At 40.1% G+C, this 27,945-nt stretch overlaps 1 protein-coding gene across 2 annotated transcripts; it reads right to left on the bottom strand.

Annotated features, from left to right (window-relative positions):
- Positions 1–1,577: 1,577 nt before the first annotated feature.
- Positions 1,578–25,044, bottom strand: NFE2L2 (NFE2 like bZIP transcription factor 2). 2 transcript variants are annotated; one of them, XM_036386519.2, is made up of 5 exons: positions 24,973–25,044; positions 6,648–6,917; positions 6,394–6,489; positions 5,864–6,043; positions 1,578–3,992 (listed from the first exon to the last, which is right to left on the bottom strand). In XM_036386519.2, exons 1-5 carry the CDS (start codon positions 25,000–25,002, stop codon positions 2,784–2,786), a joined length of 1,785 nt encoding a protein of 594 aa, XP_036242412.1. In that variant the 5' UTR covers positions 25,003–25,044; the 3' UTR covers positions 1,578–2,783. The 2 variants fall into 2 exon arrangements, with proteins under 2 accessions (XP_036242412.1, XP_036242413.1); XM_036386520.2 differs by lacking the exon at positions 24,973–25,044 and adding an exon at positions 24,629–24,778.
- Between the last annotated feature and the right edge of the window lie 2,901 nt (positions 25,045–27,945).

The following is a 27,945-nucleotide window of genomic DNA, read 5'->3' as shown; positions in this document are numbered from 1 at the left end:
AGCATGAATTGTGTGATGTTCTGATGTGCTGTCTTTGGTTCCTTGTTTAAGACATTAACGTGGTTTTCGTGTACTGTCTACACTGAGGTGGAATATTCATAAATCAGTCTGTGGTCTCCGACAAGTGTGTGTATCTTAAAATTGTGTGGAGCATGTAAGATCTTGAGTATCACTGAAATTCACATATCTGATGGATGATTCTTTTTCTGCTGTGGGTGCTACAGGTTGACATCTCTCTCTATTAGCTTTTCCTGAACTAAAGTAATCCAAGTATCTCCACAGAAGAAAAAATGGCCTTCATGTAGAAGATAATACCGCAAGATTGGAAACAGAATAAAATGGTATAACTGGCAAAGACTTCGAGAGCAATGGTGCTAGTGTGCTGACATCTTGAAACTTGTGGGTAAACAAGTTAAAATAGCATGGAAATTTAAAATTTCAGTATAGTCCATAATGGATTAAAATTTGTTAAAATAATTCAATTTTGTATCAGAATAAAGTGTGTATTGTCAAATGACTTACAATCTAAAATGCGTTGGCATCGCCTTTTTTTAGTGCTGTGAAGAACACTAAGTGGTCTAGAATTATTACAACACATTTTCTTACAGGATCATCTTTCCAACTTGAGACTGGCAAGCCAAAACGCCTTGGTTCAGGCCAGCTTTTCAGCTTTATTCTTAATAGTTTTAAAATGGGATGTTTTGATCAAGAAACAAATGGTCTCCATGTGGCACCTTGTCAGTGTATGACGTCAGCAGCATGAGGCTTTTGACTTGGCAATGTCACTAGTCACTCAGATTTGGGAGCATACTCTGTACCTCAGTAATAATAGTAAAAATGAAGGTTATAATTTGCAATCTGATGTTTTCATATATATGAGTAATGAGTAACTTTTTCCTCAGTGATAGTGGGGGGTTCAATGGGAGAGCAGCATGGACTGTGGTGAGGATGTGAAGAACACTGGTTTAAACTGAATACAAGTTGTCACAGACCAAGTTACTTTAGACTGATTCTTCACCTGATGAAATTCAAACAAGGCTGCTGCATTAACTGCAGGTTTTTTGTTGTTGCACTTTTGTTTTGGTAATGGAAGAAGTATCTTTGTATTGTTTTAGACAATTGGATGGTACAAATACAGCAGTGCCTGCAAAGGCTGTAAGGGTGCTGTTTGCCTTTGGCTTTCACATTAGTGAAATTAAGGAACAAATGGGAGTGCAGGGCAGGAGTTTACTGAGATGTCTTTTTATAGCCAATTTGTAATTAAAGGTATTTATAGTGCAGCTGTGGAGAGAATTTTCTCTGACAGACATTTGATAGCGTAGATAATGGCAAGGGGAACCCAGGAGTGTTTTAGGTGCTCTGTGCTTTGCCATCAGCCCCTGCCTGTGTTTAAGAGTTACTGTGTATCAGTGTTGACTGACTGGGGCCATGGCTGGGTGTGCTTCTTGATGCCTATGCTCCAAAACTGCCATCTTCAAATAGACATTAGTCCTCTTGCTTTAAGTGGCAGCAGTGTCTTGCATTCCCCCAGTGCCCACCCATCAATGGCAAAAAAAAAAATCACTTCAGATCAAGCATGCCTTTTAGAACTTGAAAGGGGGGAAGATAGTTTTTAATGTTCAGATCAACATGTCTTACAAATTATACATTTTATGTATTGAAAAAATCCAAAACAATCAAGTGCAATGAGTTCTTTTCAATAGTAAACAAAACCATGCTATTTATTTACCCATTTTTTACTCTTTTATAAATCATAATTTAAACTCCACAAAGCTTTTCCATTCACTGAGCAGAGATTCCAAACAGGGCAAGTGGATGGCTGCTAGTATGCAGTTTTCCATAAGCATCAAAGTAACAGCAGGGAGAGGTGATGCTGATTGACTGAAGTCAGAGGCACAGTAGTGTATTTCTAGGAGAATTGCTCAAAAGCCTGCAGAAATTTTTGCTCAAAAAAGGCATAATGATGGCAATGTTCTAACAGATTTTAAATGCCTTTGGAAAAAAGATCTCATGAATTTACATAGTGTTCAAAGAGGAAAACAAAAACTGTGAGCTTAGCACAGACTTGAAACTTTGTGTTACATGGTCTTTCCAAAGGTTATTAAAACAAAGTGGAATGAAGCATTGGTAATGCTGACACTGCTGTGTGATTGATAATTATGCTACAGGAAGACATAGCCTTGGAAAACTAGCAAGGATTTCTCTCCTTTAAGGAAATAAATGTGTATGAAGTAGAGTTTAAAAAGTTTAATGAGCTGATAAGGCAAAATCAAACACTGAGTGTCAACTTTTATACCAAATTAATATATTAAATATAAAGCAAGTATAAATGTGTAAGAAAAATGGGGAACACTATTGCATATTTATAAAAAATATAAGAAGCCATCCTGGTTGTCTTGCAAGAAATTATATTCAGAAGGCTAAAATCATTTTTTAATATATATATATATATCAAATCTATGAATATAACAATAGATAGGAGCAGTATATAAATATGGTATATTTAAATATTTACATATATATGGAAACTAGTCAAAGTGGTGCTATAAGAAGGAAATGTCTGTTATAAAATCAGATTAAAAATTTTGTATACGCCCATCTGCATTATCTGATTAATTTTCAACTTGCATTTTCCATAAACTAATCAACAACTTTAAAATTATCATTGCATAGACTTACTTGACAAATATTACTTAATTCTGCATTCCACCTCACAGTAAAAACTACCATGATAATGATACAAAACTAGTAACTCAGAGAACAGGAACCAGCTGTAGTGCCCTTCAAAGTTTAGTCCCCGACTGCCTGCTCTTAGGAACAAGAAAGACATTGCCATCTCTAGTTTGCTGCAGTGAATATTCACTGGGAGAGTAAGGCTTTCCATCTTCATCACGTAGCATGCTGAAGACCTCGAGGTACAAGGTGGTGAATTGCTTTTTCATTTGATGAAGGCTCCTGTCATGTTCTCCTTTTTCCTTAAGCAATTTTTCTTTCTCATCTTTTAGGTTACTCAAATCATGCTCCAGTTCTACTATATTTTCCAGTTTTCTTTTACGGCAATTTTGAGCAGCCACTTTGTTCTTGCCTCTCCTGCGTATATCTCGAATAAGTGTAAGCTGGGCTTCACTGAACTGCTCCTTAGACATCATTTCACTGAAGTCCGCAACAGGCAGATTGATGATTTTTTCAACAGGAAAAGGGATCTGCAGAGCTCTGGCTCTTTGCTCATCTCTTGTGAGATGAGCATCAAGGCGGCCTGGAGGTTTATCTTTTGTGAAGGGAACTCTGGGTTGGCCAGGAGCAGGAGGGGGTTCTTTCTTTGGTGTGGCTGTACATGGCAAACTGGATGTTTGAGTGCTTGGCCCTAAGGAAGAAAACACTTGATCCTGGAGGTGCAAAGAGTACACACCAGCACTGCTCTGCAGCATGCTTCCAGGAGCACTATCTGTGTCTTCCATTTCAGAATCGCTGCAACCCAAAGTCTTATCTGCATAGGCAGATGATTCCACAGAGTGCTCCGGTGATGCTACGCTGGAGCTTGCGTTCAGTGAAATACCAGAGTCAGAATCATTACATTCTGCTCTGGTCCCTGAGTGGGTGCCATTGAAAGCTTTACACAGTGCAAAGTCAGAAAGATCAATAGGTTCACTTAAAATCTCTGCCAGGGACTGACTGATAGTGTTCGTTGCTGCTGCATCACCGTTCACCTTTGTATCAATAAACGTGGTGTAGAAATCCTCACAGAAATCAGGGTTTGAAGGGGATGTGTCATTTAAGGAGTTCACACTCAGCTGGCTGGTGTCTTCTGGTGGCAAAATGCCCGAGAAGGGGCCCTCCGTACCATCCAGGAAATCTGGACTGCAGTTAACATCTTTTTTCAGCATGGGTAACGAGCTGCAGTAACTGTAGCTGTTGTGCATCTCTGCTGGCTTGGTTTCAGGGCTTGTCACTGTGCTCACCTCAGCCAGGTTATCATTTTCAATGTTCAGGCACTAGATGGGCAATGCAAGGGAGAAGTTGAGCAACACATCTGCAATTGATAAAATCCTTTTCTACAACCCAAAAGCATTAAATAGCAATCAACATGGACATAAAGGGGTTTTATAACACTGTTGTAGTCTAGATGCAGCACCCTTGTGCTATGAAGAGGCAATGGAGGACGATGACAGATACCAAAGCAAGAGCACAACACAACTTGTTCTGGACAAAGCATTTTAGAGTAAGAGAGCAGAGCCTCTCAGGCTCAGAGCAAGATGCTGAAGACACCCATTCCAATGTGTTATAGAAACTGCAATTGCTAGTTGCTGCCAGGTCTGAACTTCTCACAAGCACCACTGCTAGGAATGGATGAGTACAGAAATGTAAAATTCCTGAATGAGACTTAATGAGCATGTACAGCAAACAATGACTTCTAGAACTATTACTTTTAGTTCACAGCTCCTCAAAACCAAGATTCTTCTAGGATTTACTGAATGAAGGAGTTTTCAGCACAGAGCAATGTAATTCTTGGTGAAGTAAGAAGAGTGCTAACATGGAGCCAGGCAAACACAGTAGTTCAGCTGGCTAACACCAGTGTGAGCGTCAGACTGCTCCACTGACGGGCTTTCACTGGCTACAAGAACAACTTTATAATGAGCAGGCAGTTACCTAACTGAAGCTGAAATAAACAGGCCTGCCATCCCCCAGGAATTACTTAACTAGAGGTTGTTCAATGCTTAAGCTAAGATTTTCAATGTGAGAGCTCTGTTTTTCCATTTCTCTAAACATAATTTGTAAAAGACGGTGCCCTTATTTTAATTATCTCTTTTTTTCAAGAAAATTATTCAATTACTATTCAGAATTACTTCAATATATTACTTTGGTTTGGTTTCTTAATGTATTTTCACCATCACTGCTGCCTCTTCACAGCCAATTGCACTTGTTACTTATGTGGGCCCTTTAAGCCTAACACAGTAATCGGGTTAGAAAACTAGAAGAATATAAAAAATATAAAAAGACGAAGGGAAGAGGGAGAGTGGCAGGAAAAATTCAGCTTCTGCAAATTTTACTCAGTTTTTTGAAATATGATTGAGATTTATGGGCACTCCACCAAGCAATCATCTCTTGTATTAATAGCATAAAGTACAGCAGCAGCATGCTGGAAAGCATGATGACATTCTACAGTAATATATTTGAAAATAAACTTATTCAATTTTATAATCAAATATAAGGAAAACAGAAATATAAACATAGGATAAAAATCCCTACATACTCTCTGTATTGGCAAAGTGACTCTTTGTTCCTTTGAAATATCCAGTTCACATACATTACACAAGTTGTTCTTACTGAGTATGTATGAACAGCATTCATATAAATATATCTGACTCTTCTGTGTACCTAAATATATATTCTATTATCACCTTTAAAAAACCTTCTCCTTAGATAAAACTTGAATGCAAAAGTAATCGTATTCACACAACTGGACACTGCCAAAAAGCCCCCAACATTTACAGTAACACTTGTGAAAACAATTCCTGTTGTAGATCCATGACTCAGAACTGTCCATTTCTGAGCACCTGCATTTTAAGGATGGTCACGCTGTATCAGAGAGACAAACAGTGACTTGCTAAACATGAGGAAGTTCTGACTGACAAGTGTTTCATTAAGGTTTATCCATAAACAACTCATTTCATGCTTTCTACATGTTTTTCAATATATTCTTTCTAAAAAAAATTAAAGCTTATATTGACGTATAAACATCCTGCAGGTGTAGAAACCAAGTCATAGTCAGCAAATCTTCAGATGCTATTGTACTGCCTTCTCCAAAGTACTATAGTCCTCCAAAAAGAACCTGCTTTGTCTTTCAGGTACTTGTTATACTAACCTGTAACTCTGAAAGGGACAGTAATTCTTCCCAAACTTGCTCTATGTTCTGCATATTCTCTGCATCAGTGGGTTGTACTAGATCAGGGGATTCAGGTGGCCGAGTTTGATCAGAGGAAACAAAGGCTGGGTTGCTATTGACCTGAGCAGGAACCAGTGACTGAAATGCAGCTGAAGAAGCCTGAAGGGTTTAAACAAATAATTAAAAACCTGAACAAAGCAATCATAACTTAAAAACACACTCAAAAAACAGATGTACATTTTCCAAAGCAAAAACCTAGTTTTTGGAGTTCTGCATCATTTCTGCAGAACAAACAGGTGTTTCTTAAGGAAAGCATTTTTTTTAATATAATGGAGTATTATAAAAATAGCCTCAAGCCTACTCAGTGCTTTATGTCGGCTGGAGCCAGCTTGAGGAGAAAACTCAGACCACAAATTAGTCTTATGGTGAAGACAAATCTTAGTCAGAGAAGACAAGAGACTGACCCTGTGGAAAAGCACCCATGAAACCACTGAACTGTGCATTTTTACCTCATGCTCATCTATAAACGGGAATGCTTCTGCCAAGAGCTGCATGCAGTCATCAAAGGACAAGGCCTCTGCTTCTGGTTTTGAAGGCTCTGTGTTCTAAATAGGAAAGTTATGGAAAAAGGTTACTGCATGTTTGAGTAACAGAAGATATTCCGTTAGAGCAACACGTGCAAATTAATTTTAGGCAGCCACTAGCATTATGCCTTCTTGTGAATGGAAAAAGGATTAAATGCACTCACACCACTGGAGTTTACCTGTGAGAAAGCAATGGGTGGCTCAGTATTTTCTGACTGAATGCACTGAGCTGGCTGCAGAGGAATGAATTCACCTGTCTCTTCGTCTAACTTCAGCTGAGCCAGCAAGGCTTCCTCCTGCTCTTTTTGGAGCTGCTCTTGTCTTTCCTTTTCAAGTTTCTTCTGCTTCTCGAGTTCATACTCCTTCTGCCGCTGCCTAGAATCAAACACTTCACGTCTTGCCCCAAGGTCTATATCTTGCCTCCAAAGGATGTCAATCAGGTTCATGTCCTGCAACAGAAATGCTTTTTGTAAGCAAGATCCTTCCAGGCAGAACTGGTTTAGAACAACAGCAAAGCTTTAAATCTCTGTGTCAAATGGGTAGACTCATGTAACTGAAGCTTATTCTCTTAATCCTACAAAATTACCAAAATAAAACATGGCTCTATATGACCTTTCTGAAGTGTGTGATCTGGTGGCTTGCCTTCTGTGGCCCACACTGAGGCTCACAGAAACCAAGAATTTATTACAATTGGTAAGGTAATACAGGAACTAGCCAGAGGATAAATATATTCTTCTTTTTTGACTTGTCTCATAGAAAACATGAAGATACAGAATTAATTTGTCACAAAGAAAGCAATTTTTAGGAGAAAAGAGAGAAATTGAGAGTTTGACCATGTAAATTTTTTTTCACATGTTCTTGTAAAACTGCAAAAGCTGCCTAAAAACATGATGGAGGCTTCCTGAAGTAACTATAATAGCCATGCAGAATGTATTTTGGATTAGTAATGTTCCATTCTGGTATTACTCTTAAAGATCAGCAGAACACAGCTTCAGAGCTGCAGGAAAATCTGTTTTCAAAGACACCAAGTGACATAACATCACTAGCACTAAAGACAATTATTAAGACTATTAGTAAGAAATTGTAATTTAAAGCTTAGTCTGTGCTGATGTTCTAAATGTGGCTGGTTTGGAGCAGCTGAGTATAAACAGTGGTTGCAGGGTCTCAAATACTGTTAATGAGTTGGTCCCTGGCTCATCACAGAGTCCAAATGGAATTCTGCTATTTAGGAAAGAGCAATTGCTTAATACATATTATGGCTATAATTACCTTTAATTTATTGCATCAAGGCTTTTTATTGGGGAGGGGCAAGGGGCTTAATAGATTCTTTTCTTTTAGTTTTTTACTGTTCAAATAGTCAATATTCTTAGGGCTGAAGTCTAGAGTATTTTCTTCTATGAAGAAAACACTCAAACTAACACTCTAAATGTATCAATTTGTATGCCTGTTGATACAGAATTTTAATGTTTGCTAGCCACATTTCTCAGATGGGTAAATGCCAACCATTTAGCTGGTGCCTGGAAATTTTTGATTTTATTATGCTTAAAATTACCCTTCAGGGCAGCATGTGAAAATAATGTTCAGTGTTGGGCATCCTCATCAGATTAACACTGTACAAGTAATACACCAAACACTGCATTTTATTTAAACAGAACCTTCCTGATTCACTCAGCAGCTCTACACCCAAGATAGAATTTTCTGCCACCATATCAAATTAAAACATTCCCTTCCCTCTGAAGGTTATTTTCAAATAGAGAAGCAAAGTAACCTGAATGCCAGCTCATGCTGCCATTCAAAATGATCACGTCTGTGCAACAGCTATGGCAAAAAGCTTTAGGCCAAGTCCACATCTGAACAAACAATTCAGTGTCCTCATTCCACATGGCATGAATGACTTCTAATAACTAAAAAAATGTATTTTTACTAAAATTGGGTAATTGTGTAAAATATCTTTGTGTAACACAATGCAGGCACTTCCGAATCTAAAACATATTAAATTATACCTTGCTGGGAGAGACCAAACTTGGCTTTAATGGCCAGCAATGAAGAAGCTGAAATTATTACAGAGGCTGCCCAAGACAATGTTTGATCTTTCCAGATTGGCAGGGTAAAATGAACTAATTAAGTTCTGCAGTAATTGCAGATACTGCAATATGGTATAGCTTCATTAAGGGCCAGTAGTTTACCAGCTGCTCAGTGTCTCCTTCTGCAGCAGATCCAAAAGTGTTTCCTAGTCTCTGAGCATTTGCAATATGTTCTGGATAAAACTGCAGGATCTGGATTTTAGGGCTCACTTCTGAATTCATTTACAAAGCACCATTAAAAATGTGACTCAGAAGATTTTTTATGTGCATGTGTGTGTATAATGCACAAAAATATCAGAACTGGTGCTCAGTTTCAGGTTAAATAATGAAAAACAAAAGTTCTTCTTCCTGTAGCTACAGAAGGCAAAACACATTTTCCTTAAGAAGAAAATCCATGTAGCCTTAGTACAAAAACTTAAGACACAGCTATTACCTTTTTCAGCCCTTCTAATGGCAACATTCACTATCAAAGTAAGTAGTTTTGGGTGCTGCCTCCTTTGTGGGATGAGATGTCTCCAAAGACACCAGCTGACCAAAGAAAATGCTGTGCCTGTACACCACTTTGTGTGTGCAGCAGTCAGTTCAGGATTCTTTTTTGAATGAATATGCTTGCATACTTATCAAGACTGTCAGGATCTGAGCTGTTGTCTGACAAACATGACAGCACTGATTGGCTCCTGTCACTATTCTTCAAGTGACCATATTTAGGTCAGTGTCTTATCTCTGGCAGACAGTTGAGCTTTGCCAAACAGTGTCATGCTCTACCCGGGAGGGCACTGCTTGTCAGGAGCACTTTTAAATTTTATTTAGTTGTGCTAGTGACACTTAAAACCAAAAGGATGGGTTGTTTTGTTTTTGTTACCACCATGTAACTGAAAAAGAGTCCTCCTATTTTCAGTTTGAAAAGTTGTACATAAATACAGCAATATTAGTCTTAACTTTGAATAACAATTCAACTAATTACTCTTAACATAAATGGGCTTTATGGAGGAAGTGTTCTTCTGGTCAATATGCTGATATGTAGTATCTAACAGCACACTGATTTAAATATTAACCTTACACTTAACACTTATCTATAATTTCAACCAATGCTTTTAGTAATACTTCCCTTTTCAAGAAAAAATAAGTATTCTGGTCATTAGTCCAAAGCCTCAGGTTAAAGTTAAGGGAGTCAACATTGACAAGTGATTCACTGAGGAATGAATCACAACCACAAGCACGCGGTAATGGCAAAAAACTCTTAAAAAAACCCTTGCAGTCTAAAGCAAACATTTTGCAATTTTGTTCCTTTAGCCTCCCCACAGTCTTCCTCTTTATTTCCCTGCCCTGTCCAACACCAGCACACACATACACAGAGGTACCCACACAGGCAGGCATTCTACCTTAGGTTCACCACCGAATCAATTTTCCCCTTCTACTGTGAAAGTATCCCAGAAGTAACTGTGTACTCAATGCCTGGAGTGTAAAACTAAAGCTATTAAAATGTGCCCTCCTCTCCTGTGCAAGGGCAACCCACTAGATTTAGATGCCTCAACATGATGTGCTTGTCTCAGAAAGATTCATTTGGACAGACAAGTGAGCACAGACTGGCCTCTAGACTGGAACACGTGCACCAGGAGTCCTGTGAAAGATTCATCTGACCCGGAGCTGGCTGCTGCCCTTCAGAGCCAGGCTGACCACTTCCCTGAATATCAGACACATTTACAGCAAAGGCACAGCCTCATGTGACAGGCTCCACAAGCACCCACTTGTTCTTTCCTCCATTGTGCAATTTCTTGGATTGCATCAGAGGAAATGATGGGCTTGGCAGAGCCAAGGGGCCGCAGGAAGAGCCCAGCCTGTGCCCAGGAGGGATTGCAGCTGCAGCGCTTCCCCCTCGCCTACAGCTCAGCTCCTTCCTCTGAGCACCAACGCCTCGGCCAAGGACAACTGCACTATGGGATTCAACTGGTGGATTACTGTCATCCAACATTCCTAACTTTGGAGAAAATGGTATGGGTTTAGTACTTTTCCCAAGCAGACAAACAGTGATTTGATTTTGGTTGATTTTGGTTTGATTTTCTTCACAATTTTGAAGACAGAGAAACAACTTCTCTCAACAGAAGACGTTTGCTTTCCCATGATCCATGTAAGCAGGAGGTACTGATGGTTTGATTTTTCTGTTCATTTAGTGATATGCTCTTCCAACCACATCGATAGCTTAGTTTGGACATATAAAGGCACTTTTAATAAGATAAACATAAATGTTAAACAATTCACATTAAGCCACCATCTGGCCCTCAATGGAAATTTTCATGTTTTAGATTTACATATCAGCATTTGCCATCTGGGCAGAGTCTGTTATACATTTTATGAGAAAATCTCTGACTACATTGTAAAGTTTGACAATTAACTCTTATTGCTCCTAAGCAAATGTTTACAGAAGGGTAAACAAAGGAAAGAGACCCTGTTTTCATGTTACTTTCATGGACTGACTTCCACGCTTTAAACAAAATGCTAATCTTTTGTTTCATCCCTGTCTGGTTTATCTGACTGGTTTTGGTGCTGTTTGGAATATGAGCCATTTACAGGTAGCCTTGCTAGAATGGAAACATCCAGCAGCCCAAGTGTAAGCAGAGAAACAATCTCAGCAACTTCAACCCACTGTAAGCTTCTCCCTGGATACAGAGCATATTGTGAGGATTGTGCATTTACTTCTCCAGTCATGCCTTTTGCACATAAATTGAGATCACACAAGCAGAATCTCCCACCAGACAAGGATTGGTTTTCCTTTCCCATGTTGTGTTAGCACCTAACCCCATGAAGACAAATGATTTCCCATGCCAGCAGGAGTCAATAAAGAGCAACAGAATCAATGGCTACTGCATCCAGCAGGGAGCTCAGACCAGCACTGCAGGAGGAGCAGGGAAGCATTCCTACAGCTTACCCACAGAAACAGACACGGCAAAGTATCCCTCACTTTTATCTTATCACTTATGTTTTCCAGAAAGTGAAGGGGATGAAGAAAAAAGCGCCTTACATTTCTGCTTTAATTAAAAAAAAAAAAAAAGTGTTGGAAGTGAAACAGGCCCAAGGACCTGAGACACTTCAAGGCATGAATGAAAAGGAGGCCATCAAGTAATAAGGCAAGTACAAGAGGAGCTTGTACTGGCAGCATCTTATCACTTAAGAAAAGTTCAGTGGAAGCAACAGCTGAGGGTTTTCACCTCACTGTTCTCTGGAGGAACTGATTTTGTTCAAGTAATTTTTAAGAATTATTAATAAATAATTTAATGTTTTCAGATAATCTCTGGCATCTGAGATAAACATAATTAAAAATAAAATAAACATAATTACTGTTTATTTTTCTAAATAGTTTTCAAGGTAAGTTTCTTAGTTACAGAAGAAAATTCTGGACACATAAGCCTTATGTTTAAGAGAGTACAGAAAGCAGATAAAGTTAGCCCAAACCCGTAACTTTTTAAAAACAATCAAGAAGAATGGGGAAAAGGGAATGACAGAAGTTACTTACACTGGTGGGCAGAGGGGTACAACAGCAATTTCAGATGTCTGAATTCAGAGTTTGCAAGTGTGACAGAACAGACAGCTGTCAAACAAAGCCACATGACAGCAACCTGACATTTGTGAATACTTGAGGTCAAACCCCTGACTGCCCTGCAGAGCTGTCTGCTATCCCACCAAGACCTTCTGAGGAATCTGGAAGGAAACAAGGTGCTTGGAGGGATGGAAGAGGATGCCTTTTTCTTGTCTTTCATACCTGTGCCACCTAACACTGGTGTGACTGTACTGACACTAAACCAGTATGTTTTGACACTACACCAGCCTGCTTCTCTTTCTTTATGCCCATTTCCTCTTCCTGGTCCTAAAGTCTTTGGATACCTGAGCCACAAAACACTCTTAAAGCCCTGGCAGGCCAACTTACCTATGAAAGGACTCAAAAGGGGTTGAAAATCTCTAGCTTTAAAGAAGTGATATTGCAAGAGAATTTTCACCCCCTGTCTGTATAAATAAACCTGTTAAATGCTGTCCGTGCATATTGGGACATTCTTCTGCCCCAACAGAGCCAGATAAGATCAGTTCCTGAAATGCTAAGTCTGTATGCAAATTTCTATTTTCTCCTAACACACATCTCATATTCCAGAATGTACCTCTCACTGTATTACAGCAAGCTATCTCACTAAATGTCTAGTTGTCAGAATCTATACTTATAAATTAGATTAGTTGAAAATTTCTTGGCTGGACTGTCCAGCATTCTTTAACTTCACTACCAAGCCTTGTCTAAGGGCATTGCTCTGACAAAGACTGGGAGAAGTTCTGCCTGGCTGGAAGTACAATTCTGGATATTACTCACCCATTCTCCCAACCCTCACTCCAGAAACAACTCCTCTGAGAGGTGGATTATTTATGTATTTTACCTGAAACGTCATCTTCCAGGAATAGTAGAATCCAGGAATTCAACAAAGGCTAAGTCTGTAAGTTATGTACAGCTCTCAACATGATGGTTTTCTTGAAGGCATTCCATGGCAAGCAAGCTTTCCAAACTGAAATATACCTTGTATATGCCTTGTAAAAAACAAGGTGTGTATAAATATATATATATATATATATATATATATATGTTTTTTCACCCTGTGTAGTGAAAGGACAAATTTCTTTAAGACTGAAGAACATAAAATGAGCAAGAATGTAACTGCAATAAAAAATAGCTGTTGAAGGCTGTTTATGGTCATTAATGTGCTAGCTTTATTTCAATTCCAAAACCTGCAAATCCTAAATCTAACAGTAAAGCAAGACCAAAGCAGGCAAAGGAAAACACCTACATCAGAAACACAGCAAAGAACAGGAAAAGGAAGGACACACACAGCTTACTTCTTCACTCTGGCAAATCTTCTCTTATTCTGCAAAGTAAGAGCATCAGTCCCCACCTCCCTGACCCTCCTTAAAATACTGGGCATGTGCAAGTGCCTCCCAGCACTCCCAGCCTGGGGCACAGCAGCAGGAGCACCACTCTCCTCTCTGGCTCAGTCTCATCACCAACAGTCAGAAACACGAATCCATGTCCTTTGCCCACCACTTCTGGTCTGCTCTGAGGTGACCATTTATGGTACAACAGATCAGTGCTGCAGATCTTTCTGCAGAAGACTGGTTCATGATCTCTCTCAGACACTCCAGAAGCAGCTGTGCTTTTCTAAATTGTTTAATCAATACATATTTGAAATGGTGGTTTAAAACAGTAGTTTAGTAGGAGTTTAATATAGAGAGTTGATTTCCAGAGGCTGAATGGGGTCTAGACTGATCCCACCTCAACGTACTTAAAAAAATAAAAAAAAATTGAAATCCCAAATCCACAGTCTCATTTGCATGGCTTACAGAAAGCAAAATCTTTAGTCTGACATTGGTATATATTTTCTTTGTCCAGTACCTGATTTTTGCAAAGTTATCCTCCAGTACTGAGGACCAGATCTATCAAGCATTGCTATCTGCTCCCAATTCCCTTACTTCTGCCTTAGCCATAAAGAAAAGACAGAGTAAGGTCTAACATGGTGAACTGATTACAATGAATTTTTCTTGAATAAACTGAATTATGCCCATATTTACAAGTGCTACCATGGCTGCTCCGAAGAACCTAAAAATGGCCATGGTTGTCATCCCACTTCTTCAAACTTAGTCCTAAAACTCTTGACATCCCAGAGTGCTTTCTGAAGCATTTGTATCTAATGCAGTGAGCCATACATGTTTTCAGAGCTTTGCTGTTTAATTAAATGGGTTCTGCTTTTTCCCTTTTCAGTGCTAATTATATTTTATTAATCCAATTTTCCCTTTTCCAGAGTATATTTGGCTAGTAGTGTTGCAGTCCCTTACACTCCAATTCTGAATCCCTCTTTCAGTTTAACAGAGTTACTGACTTACTATTTCTTTTTCTTGCATCAGCAGCATTACAAAATTAAGTCAATAATAAGCACAAAAAAGTTAATATGTATTCAAGTTACAATCTATTACACAAGTTGCATCATGAACTTGGGAGGCTGGCAAAAATACGGGATTGTTTACCAAGAGTGGGTTAGTCTGTCTGTTTGATTTTGCTTGATACATCAACAAAATTCTGCTGTGCTGCCCCAACAAGTAAGAGAGCAATTCTGCTGTGGCTGACTTTCTAGCTGTCTAATCACCATGTACTGCACCACATAACTCCATTTTGAAAGGTATTCAAACAGCAGCCATCTCAGACAGACCAGCTCTTCCTGAAACAAAATACGGCTTTAATGCCTTATTTGTGTTTGGAGAGGTTTTTTCCTTCCCAAGTTAAAACAGCATCATAATGAAACAGGCATTTATTGAATTTTTCATTTATACAACAACAACAAATTCTTATATGTAAACAAATAATATGAGAAAAATACTGCTGATCTTTCAACCACAGGAATACAAAAGCCTTTGCATCCCACTTTAATTTAACACAGGTAACTTTTTCAAATACTGTAGGTTCAATATAGAAAATATGATCTTTAAGCTATTCTGCTATACCCAGCCAAACATGTACTCTGCAGACATTGCCACAGGACACTCACTAGTTTATACACAAGAGGATTTGTTTACAATAATGGCTCAGTCATCTGGGAAACATGATCGAGTCAAATTATAGAACATTCTTTTGTCCAATCAAACAAATCAGGAAGCAAAATGAACATAGGAACAGTAAAAGAACCTAAAAACTGCAAATAACATTAGGTTGTATAAATCTTGTGTTATAACTTATTAGCCACTATTTTGATTTCACACCTTTTGGAAAAGCAAGTTTCAAACCAAACATGAAAACTGTGTGTTTGAGGGTCCATATATTCTCCAGGATTGTATCTTTCTTGTACTACACGTTTTCACTGCATTGGCATCTCAGTTTAAAATCCCCATTTCCAGCTGTTGTTTTGCTGATGGCTGGGCAAGTCACAGGGACAGCACCAGCTGGGTCATTGCAGCTGCAGCACCGCCTGGATGTGGACACTGCACACTCTAACACCATGGGAGGCACATCTTGTCAATCTCCACCCCACTCATCTCACAAGCAACTTACTTTGTCCTTGTTGTTTGTGGACCCAACTACAGTGGGAAGCAACTGGAGTGCCTGCTGAACTAGAAAGCAATGAGGTTCACCCAGTGTCCTGGCAGCACATAACCAGCAGCCCTCTTTCAGAAACACAGACAGCTACTGTGGCTGCATCAAGGAAATTCCACACAAACACCTCATCAGCCAGGAGTACTATCTTAAGACTAAAAGCTTAAGAATAAAGTTAAATTGCAGGGACCAGTGTTTGCTCCAGATGTGCCTACATCGGCCAGAGTACACAGGTATACAGTCCCCACTGAAGTCCGTGGGGCACAGGTGTTAAATAGTGAGTCCTGCAATTAACATGCCCTTTTCACATACATAATCCATACAGACAGTGCTGGGAATTCAGTCAGTGCACAGTTCTCACTAAACAAGCAGGGTGGGAGTTTTTTTGAGTGTTCAACCTCTAATACACTTCTTATTTAGTTTCTGCAAGGGGAAAAGAAACCAAACCCAGAAAAGAGGCCAAAAATACATTGCTAGTCAACTGCTTACCACTGGGCAGTACAAAATCATAACAGATTTGAGAAAGGGATGCCCAGAGGGGCACATTTTAGCTGTGCTGGCAATATTTTTCCAAGAGTAGTTCATGGTTAAATGGCACTGTGAACTTAATTTGACACTGTGAACAGCGTTTATTAGTGACATACTTCAGTCAAGAATAATACCATTCAACCGTGCACTATTGACCAAGAAGACTCTGCCTCAATTTACACAAAGCATCATAGAAATCATTATTTAATTTGCATGAAAAGAGTTCATATAGCTTTTCCCTTTTCTCTAGCCACACCAAGATACTTGAGTTATCCTTCTATCCATAGAATGAAGCCAGGGTAGATTTTGCTCATTTTCTTAAGCACTTGTAATCCACACATTTATCTGCAAAAAGCAAGCCTCCAGAAATCATCAGCCCCCACAAAGGCTTCAGCAATCTCTTTCACATGAAGGTCCTGCAAAGTTAAACAACTGAATCAGAAAGCTCAGTAAGGGCCAACAAGTCAGGCATCTACATGTCAATTTATCATTTCTTTCCACAATGGCAGCTTTTGCTTAAAAAAGGTAAACCCACTGAGGAAGTGAACAATAACTGGGCAGAAAAAAAAAGCTCTGTCTGTGTGCTGCATTCCAACCCTCACTTTTCAATTTATAAATCCTGAAAGCAAAAGGATCTAATTCATCTTCCAAGGCATAAACCAGAGTAGGTAAATGGTTTTACAGCTCTTGCCAAAGTAATGCTCAATATTGTCAAAAGAGCAACAAAACTGCAAAACTCAACCATAAGTAACTGTCCTTCTGTCCAAATCAAGAGCCTCCACCACCCACCACTTTCCTTGGGGCTTTTTCCATGCCTGTTCCCTTGGAGTATACAGGAGAACTCATAGCCCATTTTATCAAAAACTCTCATCCCAAGCTTCGTTTTGAATTTAAGATAATTCTGTGGGTCTGACCTTAGTGACAGTTTCAGAATAATCTGAAGCACTCCACTAACTGTTTTATTATTTAAGGAACTTCCATTCTTCACTTTGCTGACAAAAATACACTTTGAGAGATGAAAGATGTCTAGAGATGTATGCACTAGCTGTCAGCTGAGCAAAGTCTCCCAAGAGTGGTCAGCACAGACTACACTCCTGAAGTGATTGATGATAAAGGATTACAAATCAAGCCAGAAAAGATTCCATGGCACTACAACATTTCACTGAGTCACAACAACTAATACTAGTTGAAGAACTAACCTGGTAACATTGTAGTTCAAATACTAAAACCAAAATAGAAAGCACAGTATCAGAAGTCATTGTGCTGTAATTCTCTGTTGCAACCTGTTACAGCTGTTACACAGCTATAAGGCACATTAATACAATGTGCATTTCCATAGCCAAATAATTAAATTTAAATAATTTGGAAGACCAGCTGTCAGAAATCATAATTTAGATTCAAATATAAGTTCTGATTTTCATATTATGCATTTCACTAGCACCATTTTTGTTAGGGACTTTTATTTTCATCCTTTGGCATCTTAAATGCTACTTGTTTCAAAAGTTTACTCAGGTTTATTTGATTTCTTTTACAAATATCAGTGGGACAATCTTGCAGAAATTCCTCAGATGATACAGATCTCAAGACACATCTACAGTAGAAACACAGCCAAGTGTGAATATAATTCTGTGTCATAAATCAGAAAACATGTCCATGGATCTCACGTCAAGTAATTCACAGTAGATTGCATCAGGGTCTATAGTACACTTGTACCAAGAACGTGACTATATTATCTGCACTGGTGCAGACACATCAGTGACTCCTCCTGTGACAGTGGTAAAGTCAAGCATTAGTGTCACAAAATGGGGTGGAATGCCCCTACTGACAGGTCTTGGATGACCTCTGCTGATACAGTCTCCGTGTTCTCCTTCCAGCCATGAAGCATCCAAAAATCTTACCCTTCTGAGCTGAGCTGCACCAGCCTTCAGAGCCACCCACTCATCCCTGTCATCCTCTCTTGTCCATTGTTGTGCTACCCAGCTGACTGTGGAACACGTCATCTGGTCACATAACTGCACGCAATCCAACTGGAAATACCCTGATTTAGAACAAAATTCATTCTTCTTACGCAAGAGCACGTAACTCAAGCAAGCAGCTCCTGAAGGCAGAAAGAAGAAATGATGAAGTGTCCCCACCCAGGTGGCTGGCTGCAGAGCAGAATTAAAACTGGCCCTCTCACACAGGGGGAGCAGGCAGCATTCCCAGGGGCAGACCTGCACCAACCACATGCTGCCTGGGAATTCTGAATGGGGATCTCCCAGTGGGGAGCCCAAGCAGCGCAGGAAGCTTTCCACCCTAATTACAGAAATAAGTAGGAAGACACTCATTTTACCACAAGGTTTCAAACAAACAAAAACCCCCATAATCTTTTTATCATAGCTCTTTCCAGCAAAATGGTGGTGATGACCTGAGCAGGAAGCAAATCGAAGTCACAGCAACTTTTCACATAACTCAGCTGTTGAAAAGTCACTGCTGTAACATTTTGTAGGTATTAATTTTCAAACACAGCAAATAGACACACCCTTAATCATAAAACAAACCTCCTCTTACAGGCACACTATCAACCAAGCTCCTTCTGAGTCAATTTCCCAAGTATGCAAACTTGGTTTCGCAAGCAGTCTCCAGGAGTGGAATTTTTGTTATACTTACAAGAGACAGCATGTAAAAATCAATACAGCAAACAGCAATAAAACTTTGAAACTGCAAGACAGAAGTGGGGGCATGGAGGGAAAAGGTGATATCTTTACATTTCATAGCAATACAGAAGATACTTCCTTAAAAGGTTTTAAAGAGATGGTTTCAAACTGATCTTACATAACTTTGTTGCTGCAACTTCAGTCTTAAAGGAACTCTCTTTCCCTTTCTCTTCTCTTTTTTAACTAGATTGCTAATAATAATACTGCAGAAGTTCGGCTAAAAGTCTAACTGCAAGACTGTACAACATTGAGCGGTTACAGCTCCCTCAGTACTGCAACAGCATCCACAACTAAGACATACCTTATGAAATGGTTTAGGTTTAGTTTACATTTAAAGATAGAAAACATTAATAATCATTTACATTATTTACAGTACCTTCCAAATAACTTTAATAAACAAACACTGTTTTAAATTCCTTCTTCTCAGTATAAAAACTGCAGCTGATCAGGCCAAAATTACAAATCTGAACTGACATAATAAAAAACTTCAGCTGTACCTGTAGTGCATAAATTGCAGCCACATAAGTATTATTTGTAAGCTATACCCATTCTACTAGAGCTGTGCCAATTAGTACTTGTGCTAGGGTTTAGTAATATACTACTGAACAGCAATTATACTCTGCTGGTAGGACAATGCTAACTTAACTTTGAGTTATTAACACTCTGATTCTTTCCTAATAGCTTTCTGAGAGCTCCAGAACAGTATGTCAAAAATCTAAGTATTTCAAAGTGAATATTAAACTGAATATTAACATATAAATTGAGAGGCAAATACAAAACCAATGTATTGACACGTAGTATTGAAAAATCAATGTGTCACTGAAAGAAAACAGAAAATATTTCACTAAGAATTCAAACTGGCAAAAGACAGAAAACAGAAGATCCTTCATAAGACAAATGCTCCTCTTCAAAGCAGTCAAATAATTAAACACTTCTATCTGTACTAGATGTTGCTACAGATTGCTTGGTTACCCAAATTAATATTTAATTTAAATGTATGGTGCCAAATTAATACTTAATTTAAATGTATGGTTCTGAGAGACTTTGCTTCCATTTGAAATGGCCACTGTTGGCATACCCCTGTCAAAGTAAAACTAACGAAATATTAAAACAAGATAATATAATGGGGAATATATATTTTTAATTTCCTTATTTTAAATAGTAAAGAAAAATTAAGAAATATGTATCTAGAAATCACAGATACAGAAAAATAGGTGTTGCTCTGATTGTTTCACTACTGTGCTGCACAGAGCATTATCATTAAACTTTTCTAAAGTAAAAGAGTAAAGTGCTATAAGATAATTAAATTCTTGCTACTGCCAATTAATACATGACTGTCACTACCTTTGCTTTTCCCATAGAGAAAGCAGTTACTGGGTAGGAAAGCTAAAAGTACACAAAGTCTATCTTGAATTGAAGGCATTTTCCAGTATCTGTTCCAGATAAGCCTTCCACTGTTTTCAGCAGTTTTATATACCACAGACAGCATTGCTGCCTTCAGTTCTTACCGCTGGTTTAATTGTTTACCTTAATGAAACAAATATGCCATAAAAGAATTGCAGTTGAGCAACCCTGAGCAGCACTGGGGTTCACTTTATATCAGTCATCCTTAGATAACACAAATTCAAAGTCATGACTTCCAGCTCCTCCTCCATGACTTCCCATTGGTCATATTGAAAGACTTGCAGAGGTAGCAAATGAAGTGTTTTCAAAACCAATTAAATCAGTTTATTGCTGAGAAAGGACTAAGCCGACCAAGGTGTCATATTCGTTCCCCTTCACCTAAAGCGGCATTCTGTGGCACAAAGTCCAACTTTGGTATAATAAACTGCATCAGAAAACTGAACAGACTTCAAATCCTTTCAAGTTTTCTAGGAGTGTGCTACATTAAAATAATAGGTTACTTAAGAGTTGGAATGAGATGGAGGCCAAAGCAAACTTTAACCAGGTGATTAACCCAGAGACTTTGCAGGACTTCTTGCTGGCTGCAACTCAATCAGCAGGGGATTAATATTTAATTCATGCCAATGGGTTACTGCCTGAACTTGTACTGCACTGGCTTCAGCCAAGACAATTGTTGGAAATACATTACACTTGCACAATTTGGCATGTTTCAGTAATTTTAAAGCTTATCTTTATAATTGCAAAGAGGAAAAAAATAGAAAGGAGTGCTCAAGATACAAAAATCAAACTAATTTCTTCTTCACAGCGAGTCACACACCCAGTGCTATAGGTATGGGTACATGTGGCATCATTTGCTGGCATCTTCATCTAGACTTTCCATATTTTCTCTTTCTCCCTCAAGTTCATCCTTTTCTGAGGCTGCAATTGACTCCTATCATTCTCCTTAGAAAGTCTGCCGCATTCCAAAAACTTTCAGTGACAAACTCCAACAGCTTTCACCATTTTGAATTTTCTTAATTCTACTGAAGGAGCAAATACAACAAAATTTTACAACCATGTTTGAAAAACTCTAGAAAGGAATAGCATGAATTGATTTTACTCAGAACAAATACTTCACTTGGGTCCTTCCACTTCTACTGTTCCTCAATATCACCTCACAAAGCCCAGCATACTCCACAAAGGTATCTGACATTTTTTTAACAAAATAAATTCAAGATGCTCTTACTACATTCATTTCAGTCAGGATCATGGAAGTAGCAGTACCAATCAAACAGGTATTTTTCTGCTTTGCAAATTCAAGAGGTAAAGAAAGCAAAAGTAATCAAACCAGTATTCAGGTGCATAATAGATACAATAATAATTTTCAACCATTTCCTTTTCTTTCAGGGTTATACATAACCTACAACATTCTTATTCAGGATGAGTAACATCCCTGTTTCTTCAAGTAAAAAAGAAAAAGAATAAAGTAAGAGACAAAGTAAAAAATTATTCTTGCCCATGAACATTAGCGGGAAGCGAACACAAACCTTTCTAAGCACCCACACAGTCCTATAAAAACATTTCAACTTCTTTAAAGCACACAAGACCAGCCAGCTGCCTTCTGCTTACAATGGATGTTCTTTTTTATTCTAGTTTGGTCTCTTTCAAACATTTCCCAATAAACTTTTATAGCCAATCTCTTCTCCAACTTTGAGTGCTAAATATTAATTTCTTCAAGTCAGTCAGGTTTTCTGAGACAATGAACTTGCACTTCCCCCAGTTTCCAATACAACTCTAATTTCTTGGCATATTTTAATGACATGTGACAGAACAGGATTCATATGATGGATATTTACTACACTAATAACAATATCCAATTAGCTGCTCTCCTGAATGGATTTACAAGATGAGCTCCTAGGCTGTGTTCGTTTCAGCCAAACATGCTACACTGCATTATATCTAACACTGGCTTCACTGGAAGATATTCTTTCCTGAGTTTTGAAGGAAAGAAAGCTCTACCAATACAGCTAAATAGCAAGGTAAGCACAGAACTAGTGGAAATGTCAAAATAAATGCATTTTTACTTAAGGAAGTGCTTGTGATACTCTCTCATGTACTTCCTCCAAACTTGTCCTACATTTTAGTAGATAACAATATATTCAGAAATATGGGCATTTCTGATTTTCATCCATTAATAGGTGTACATTAATAGGTCTATCTACATATACATTGAGTAGATATTCCTATTCAATAATGTCATTAAATGTCATTTTCAAGAAACTAAAAAAAAACAAAACAAAACAAAACACAACAACAAGCCAAAAAGCAAAGACTTGCTGCCAGCCCTGAGCAGGGTACCTGTTCAACTTTCCCACAAAATGTACCCTCGTGGAAATGAGAGGCTATTGGAGAATAAAAATAAACCCACTCACTTGACAATTTAATGCAGCAGGTCAAGAAAAAGAAAAGTATTTGTAATTTCTCATTAAAGCCCTCTATACTAAAGAGATCATACGAATTGAGCTGGAGACTCTTCAGGACAGCTCTCTAGGTAGAAAAACCCTAACAGATACATTTGCATAGACACTCAATTATTTGTCCACTTGGCTTTGCCAATTGTTGCAATTGGTCTTACTTCCAATCTAGTGCAACCCACAGTTTCACTGTGTTGGAAAGGGAATTCTTTTTGCCCCGTTATCATGAGGCTCAAAATTTAATAACTAAGTGGCTTGTTTTTACAAGGTTACAGAAAACCGTTTCAAAAACTTCACATTTACTGAAAAGTTACTAAGTCCCTGCCTTCTCAAGTGTAATTTGAAACATCCAGACCACTTGTTCCACTGCAATCTTTTTTCTTGGATGGTTTGAGGTCCATGTAGACAACATTCCGTTTCACCTCTGCGCACAGAAGTGCATCCTCCTTCCAGGCAGAAAGGTACAACAAGGGAATACTTTTTACAGGAACATTGCAGGCAATAGTTCTGCTAACTCCCCCAGAAGTACATAGCTGAAAGTGGAGGTTTTCTATTCTGGTTAAGGAGTTTGATCACTCCCTCCACACTTACCTTCACTGCTATGACTGTTGCTGCCATGCACATAGACACTAAGAACACCCTTCCCATCTGCTGGCTTGCAAAATCTGAGGGGCTAAATGCAGATTGCATCTCCCCTTGTTTATTTTGAGTGAACATTTTATGGTACAGGGAATGCGAATTTTCCATTTAATGTATACACTTAGGACTATATATGTCAAAGATGATGATAAGTTGCTATCTAAAAAACACACTGCCTTTTCAGGCCAGGTCTGCAAGAGAAGCAATCAGCAGCTGCCGAGCTCAGATAGGAAAAGTGCAGCAGGTGGCTTAGTAAAGAGGTTTGATAAAAGCAAATGAGTAACAAAAGCAAGGTTTCTGGAAGAGAAGTCACAGTAGATTGGGGAAGAAGGTACAGAATCATATACTCAGGAATTGGTCTGTTAAGAGTACCTCAGGAACAAGGCCAAAAGTGCCTGGATAATAGAGGCAAAACCAAATTCACACGGTGCTTACGTAGCACCGGCCAAAACAGTGATTTCTGTTGTAGTATTTGCCAACAAACCGAGGAGGCAAGGTGGAGGTCATGGCTGTGCTACCCAGGGCTAGAAAAACAGATGGCCAAGCAGTGTTACAAGCAGCCCAAGAATCTAAAGGAACTATCCAACGAACAGAAAAAGGTACATCCAATAATGCTGAAGTCATATTACCTGTAGGAAGTACCCACTTACATATCCTAAAACATGGACAACGTTAGAAGAAACTCTACTGCATAGCATATGCATATCAACACACACTAGAAGAGAATCAGAACACTTGAGACTTAATTTTGCAGTATGAAAAGAATTAAAGCAGTTCCGGAACAAGTTTTAAGTATTACTTCTTTAAACCTAGCCTTTTGTTGATAAGGATATGCTTCTATTTCAAACGCCCAAGAAAAGCATAATTATATAAATTCATAATGGAGTTCAATTATGTTTTCAGCTATTCACACCGCTCTTGTGCAACTAGTTTGTAACACAACAGTACTGAACTCCCCCAGGCTTCCAGAGAAGAGGCTCCGCAGCACACGAGTACAAACCACAAACACCTCTGAGCCTCCAGGACACTCGCCCTGGCAGACGCCACTCCGGCTCCGCCTGCCCTGTGACCAAAGCCCCGCCGGGGGTTTCCGCAGGCGGAGGTGCCGGGGCGGCCCGGCCGGGCTCCGCGGGCTGCGTGTGCCAGGCTGATCCGGAGCCCAAGGCGAACCCGGGACAGCCCGCGGTTGTGCAACAGCCCAGGAGCGGGCCCGGGCCGCAGCAGCGGGAAGCGGCAGTAACTCACCCGAGTGCGAAGCGGGAGCGCTCGGGCCCGCCGGGGGCAGCGACTCGAGGCTGTACCCGGCTCGGGCAGCCCCTCCGGCACCAACGCCTCCCCAGCCGCTCCCTCGGGGGCGGCCCCGGCCCCTGGCCCTGCCCGCGCTGCCGAGGCTGCGGGCGGTGGCTGCGGGCGGCCCTCGCTGACCCCGGCCCGGCCCGGCCCCCGCGGGCAGCGCGGCCCCGCCCCTACCGTGACTCAGCACGTTCCGGGGGGCGGGCCCGCGCCACGTGCTCCGCGGGCTCGTGATGGGCGCCCCGCCCCTCGCCCTCACCGGTCGGGCCCGCCCGGGGCCGCGAAGCCGCTCTCACCTGCGCGGCGGCGGCCGCCTCTATCTCCATGGCGCGGGGCCGGGGCCGCGAGGGCCCGCACGGCGCGGCGGCTGCTGCTGGCCCGGCACCTCCCGCCGCTCCCCTCAGCGCTGTTTGGGGACAGGGCCGCGCCGGGACGGTGGCCACCCCCGCGCTCCGCCCCGGCCCGGCCGCGCAGCCACTCAGCGCCCTCGGGACCCGCGGAGGCGGCGGCCTTCCCGGCAGGGGTGACGGCCGTGCTGGGCATCTCATCCGTGCTCACCGCTCCCGCGGCCCAGTGGCCGAGCCCTGCCGCTCCGTGCCCCTGGGCAGCTCCTGCTCCGGGTGTCCTCGGTGAGGGGAGGAGCGGCCCTGCTCCGGGCGAGGCCGGTGAGTTCGGCGATGGAGCAGGAGCACTGCCGGCAGCCCGGCGGGCTGCCCCGGGAACAGCCCCCTGTGCGCCGGCTGCCTCTGCCGGGCAGGGGATCCCGAAGGAGCCATCCAACCAGCCGAAACGGAGATAGGGAGACTCGGGGTTGGCGCGCACCAAGTATTTGGAATTGGTAGCTCCAGGCGACGTTCCCCTCGGAGCGGCAATGGTACTCGTCCTGATACCATTTTATCAACCTCTGCCGGCTATTTAATATGCAACACACATTAAAACAACACATCACAGCCCCCAACACATCTACTTCTCGGGTAACAAAGCACGTACCAGAGCGTGCCTAAAAGTAAGGGGGGATGCTTTAGAGCAGACAGGCCACAGGCTGCCATCCTTACACGTGTCAGAGTTACCAAATTATCTTAAAGCACCTGTCTCATCTTAAAGCACCTGTCGTTATATGGTAAATTACATTACTCAGAGGGCAAACTGAACTCCCCTTGAAAGTCACACAGTTCATCAATTCAGTGCCCTGAATACCACTTTGAAAAGGGTCTGCTGCCATTGTGTGTGCAGCCTGGCTGTGAGTATATGACGGTGTGTACCTTTCGCATGATCCTTTGATCACTCCTTGAGCCCATTTCCGAGGCTACTTGCAATGACTAATTGAACCATATAGTGTGGAATTAGGACACTCACTAAACCTGATAAATCTCCCTATTCCCTTTTGGGTGCTGTGCTGAGTTTCTCTCAGACCCTGCTTTGGGTATGCACAGCTGCTGGGTTGTTGGGGCCATTTAAACAGAGCTAGGGTAAAGATCTCATTTTCAGGTTTGCCCTTCAAGGTACAAGACTGTGACTTTACAACTTAAAAAATAGCACAAGTGTATAAATTCAATACATCTGTAGTAATTTAAAAGTTCTTTGCACCTTCATGTTGCAGCTGTGTGTCTACCCAAAGATACTGCTTGCTGTAATTATATGAAATTTATATATCCCTTGGAAGGAAGAACCTGCAATTTAAGTAGATTTCTTAGATGTATATTTGAAAACTGTACAAGATGTAGTGGAAGCACTTCCCTTACAATGGAAGTTTAGTGAAAGCATGTCCATGGAGCCACTGAACACATTGTGGAGGTCTAAGCAGGAGATGTGCTGAATGAATTAGGCACATTGAAGCAGCTCTTATGATGCTATGGCTTTGATTCCATGGAGGTAGAATGCAAGGTGACAATGAATCACTTGTAATGGAAAACAAACAGCAAAATTTAAAATATATTCCTGCATATTATTTTTGTAGTGCCACTTTATTCTGAGGTCTGAAAGTGAACCGAAGTGAATGCAACAAGAAGGGCTCTTGTTGAAGATTCTGGAGAAACTGAAGCAGGCTGTTGCAAGTTAAAAAACCGTTTGAATGCAGCTGCTGGCAGATCCTTGCAAATTATATTTTATTAAGTACCAGCTTTTGGCTTTTTCACTATTAGAAAAGAAACAGTAAGCAGACCAAAGGAGTAATACACAATGTCAGTTCATGAAAAAGATGCTGTGAGACTATAAAAGTTTCTCTTCTGCATGCTTTATTTAATAGAAAACAAAATAAAATAAAATGTGAATCTTAGGCATTGGCATAGGTTGTATCATAGTGCAGAAATAGTATGCAGAGCCAAGCAGCTTGCTTGGCGCCTGGGGTGGAAAAAAAATGGCAAGGACACTTTCTGGTCAGGCAGATAAAAGAGCATTGACTATATATTTCATTTGTGTTCCTTACTTAATTTCTTTTCTCCTTTCCTTATCTTCACACCTTGTGCTCAGGCAGACCAGCACTTCATTTCTAATGAGAAGGCAGTCATCCAAAACCCAGTTTAATGAAAATGCTGCATTGCACTGGATTATTCCTGCTGTACACTGCTGAGGAATGAGGTGTATGGCTTTGGGAGCTTCTGAAACAAAGTACCTGCAGTGCTTTTGTGATACTGCTATTTTGTGTCATCAGACAATCTGGAATACCTGGAAACACAGATTTGTTTGTGAGTTGCCCTTTACCGATTTTTATATAGTAAGGTTTTGAAGAAAATGTTTTCAATTAACATTTCATCTTTTTAATCCTGGAGTTTATTTGGGATATAGTAATATCCCCTTATAGTATACATGGAGGAATCTGGCCCTACATGTACTGCTCTAGTCTCTGCTTGCTAAGTATAAACTTTTCACCACAAAAGAAAAATCAAAATGCTTTTTCCATTTGCCATATTCCTGTTTGTATACATTAATTTACCTTATTAAAATACATAGCTTATTCTAGATATACTGACACTCACTATTGCAGTATTACATTTTATATGCAAATGAGATACATATAATTTCTGGGAAATTCAAAGTTGTAGCTGAAGTAGTATATTCAAGATCAACTCAAGGTGGTATTTTACAAAGAGGATAGAGAACTTTCTATGACACATATTTTAAATGTTACATGTTGCCTGTTTTGATATTAGACATTCTCATTCCTATTCTTGCATTAGACTTTTTCTCAATTGTAATATTTAGAAAAATATTTATTTTATTATCAGAATTTATTCTGTGATATTTTAATGTTATTTTAAAATAATTTATAG

The sequence above is a fragment of the Molothrus ater genome, chromosome 7, assembly GCF_012460135.2.
Source record: "Molothrus ater isolate BHLD 08-10-18 breed brown headed cowbird chromosome 7, BPBGC_Mater_1.1, whole genome shotgun sequence".
Taxonomy (NCBI): Eukaryota; Metazoa; Chordata; class Aves; order Passeriformes; family Icteridae; genus Molothrus; species Molothrus ater.
This window is presented reverse-complemented; position numbering and strand designations above follow the sequence as displayed.

What these genes read in the sequence shown, in the direction of transcription:
- NFE2L2 (XM_036386519.2), bottom strand. Translation starts at nt 25,002, where the DNA reads ATGGAGATAGAGGCGGCCGCCGCCGCGCAG. An exon ending in CACCCATTGCTTTCTCACAG is followed by an intron (nt 6,490 to 6,647) that starts GTAAACTCCAGT and finishes TTTCCTATTTAG; the next exon opens with AACACAGAGCCTTCAAAACC. An exon ending in TGTCCCTTTCAGAGTTACAG is followed by an intron (nt 3,993 to 5,863) that starts GTTAGTATAACA and finishes TTGCCCATCTAG; the next exon opens with TGCCTGAACATTGAAAATGA.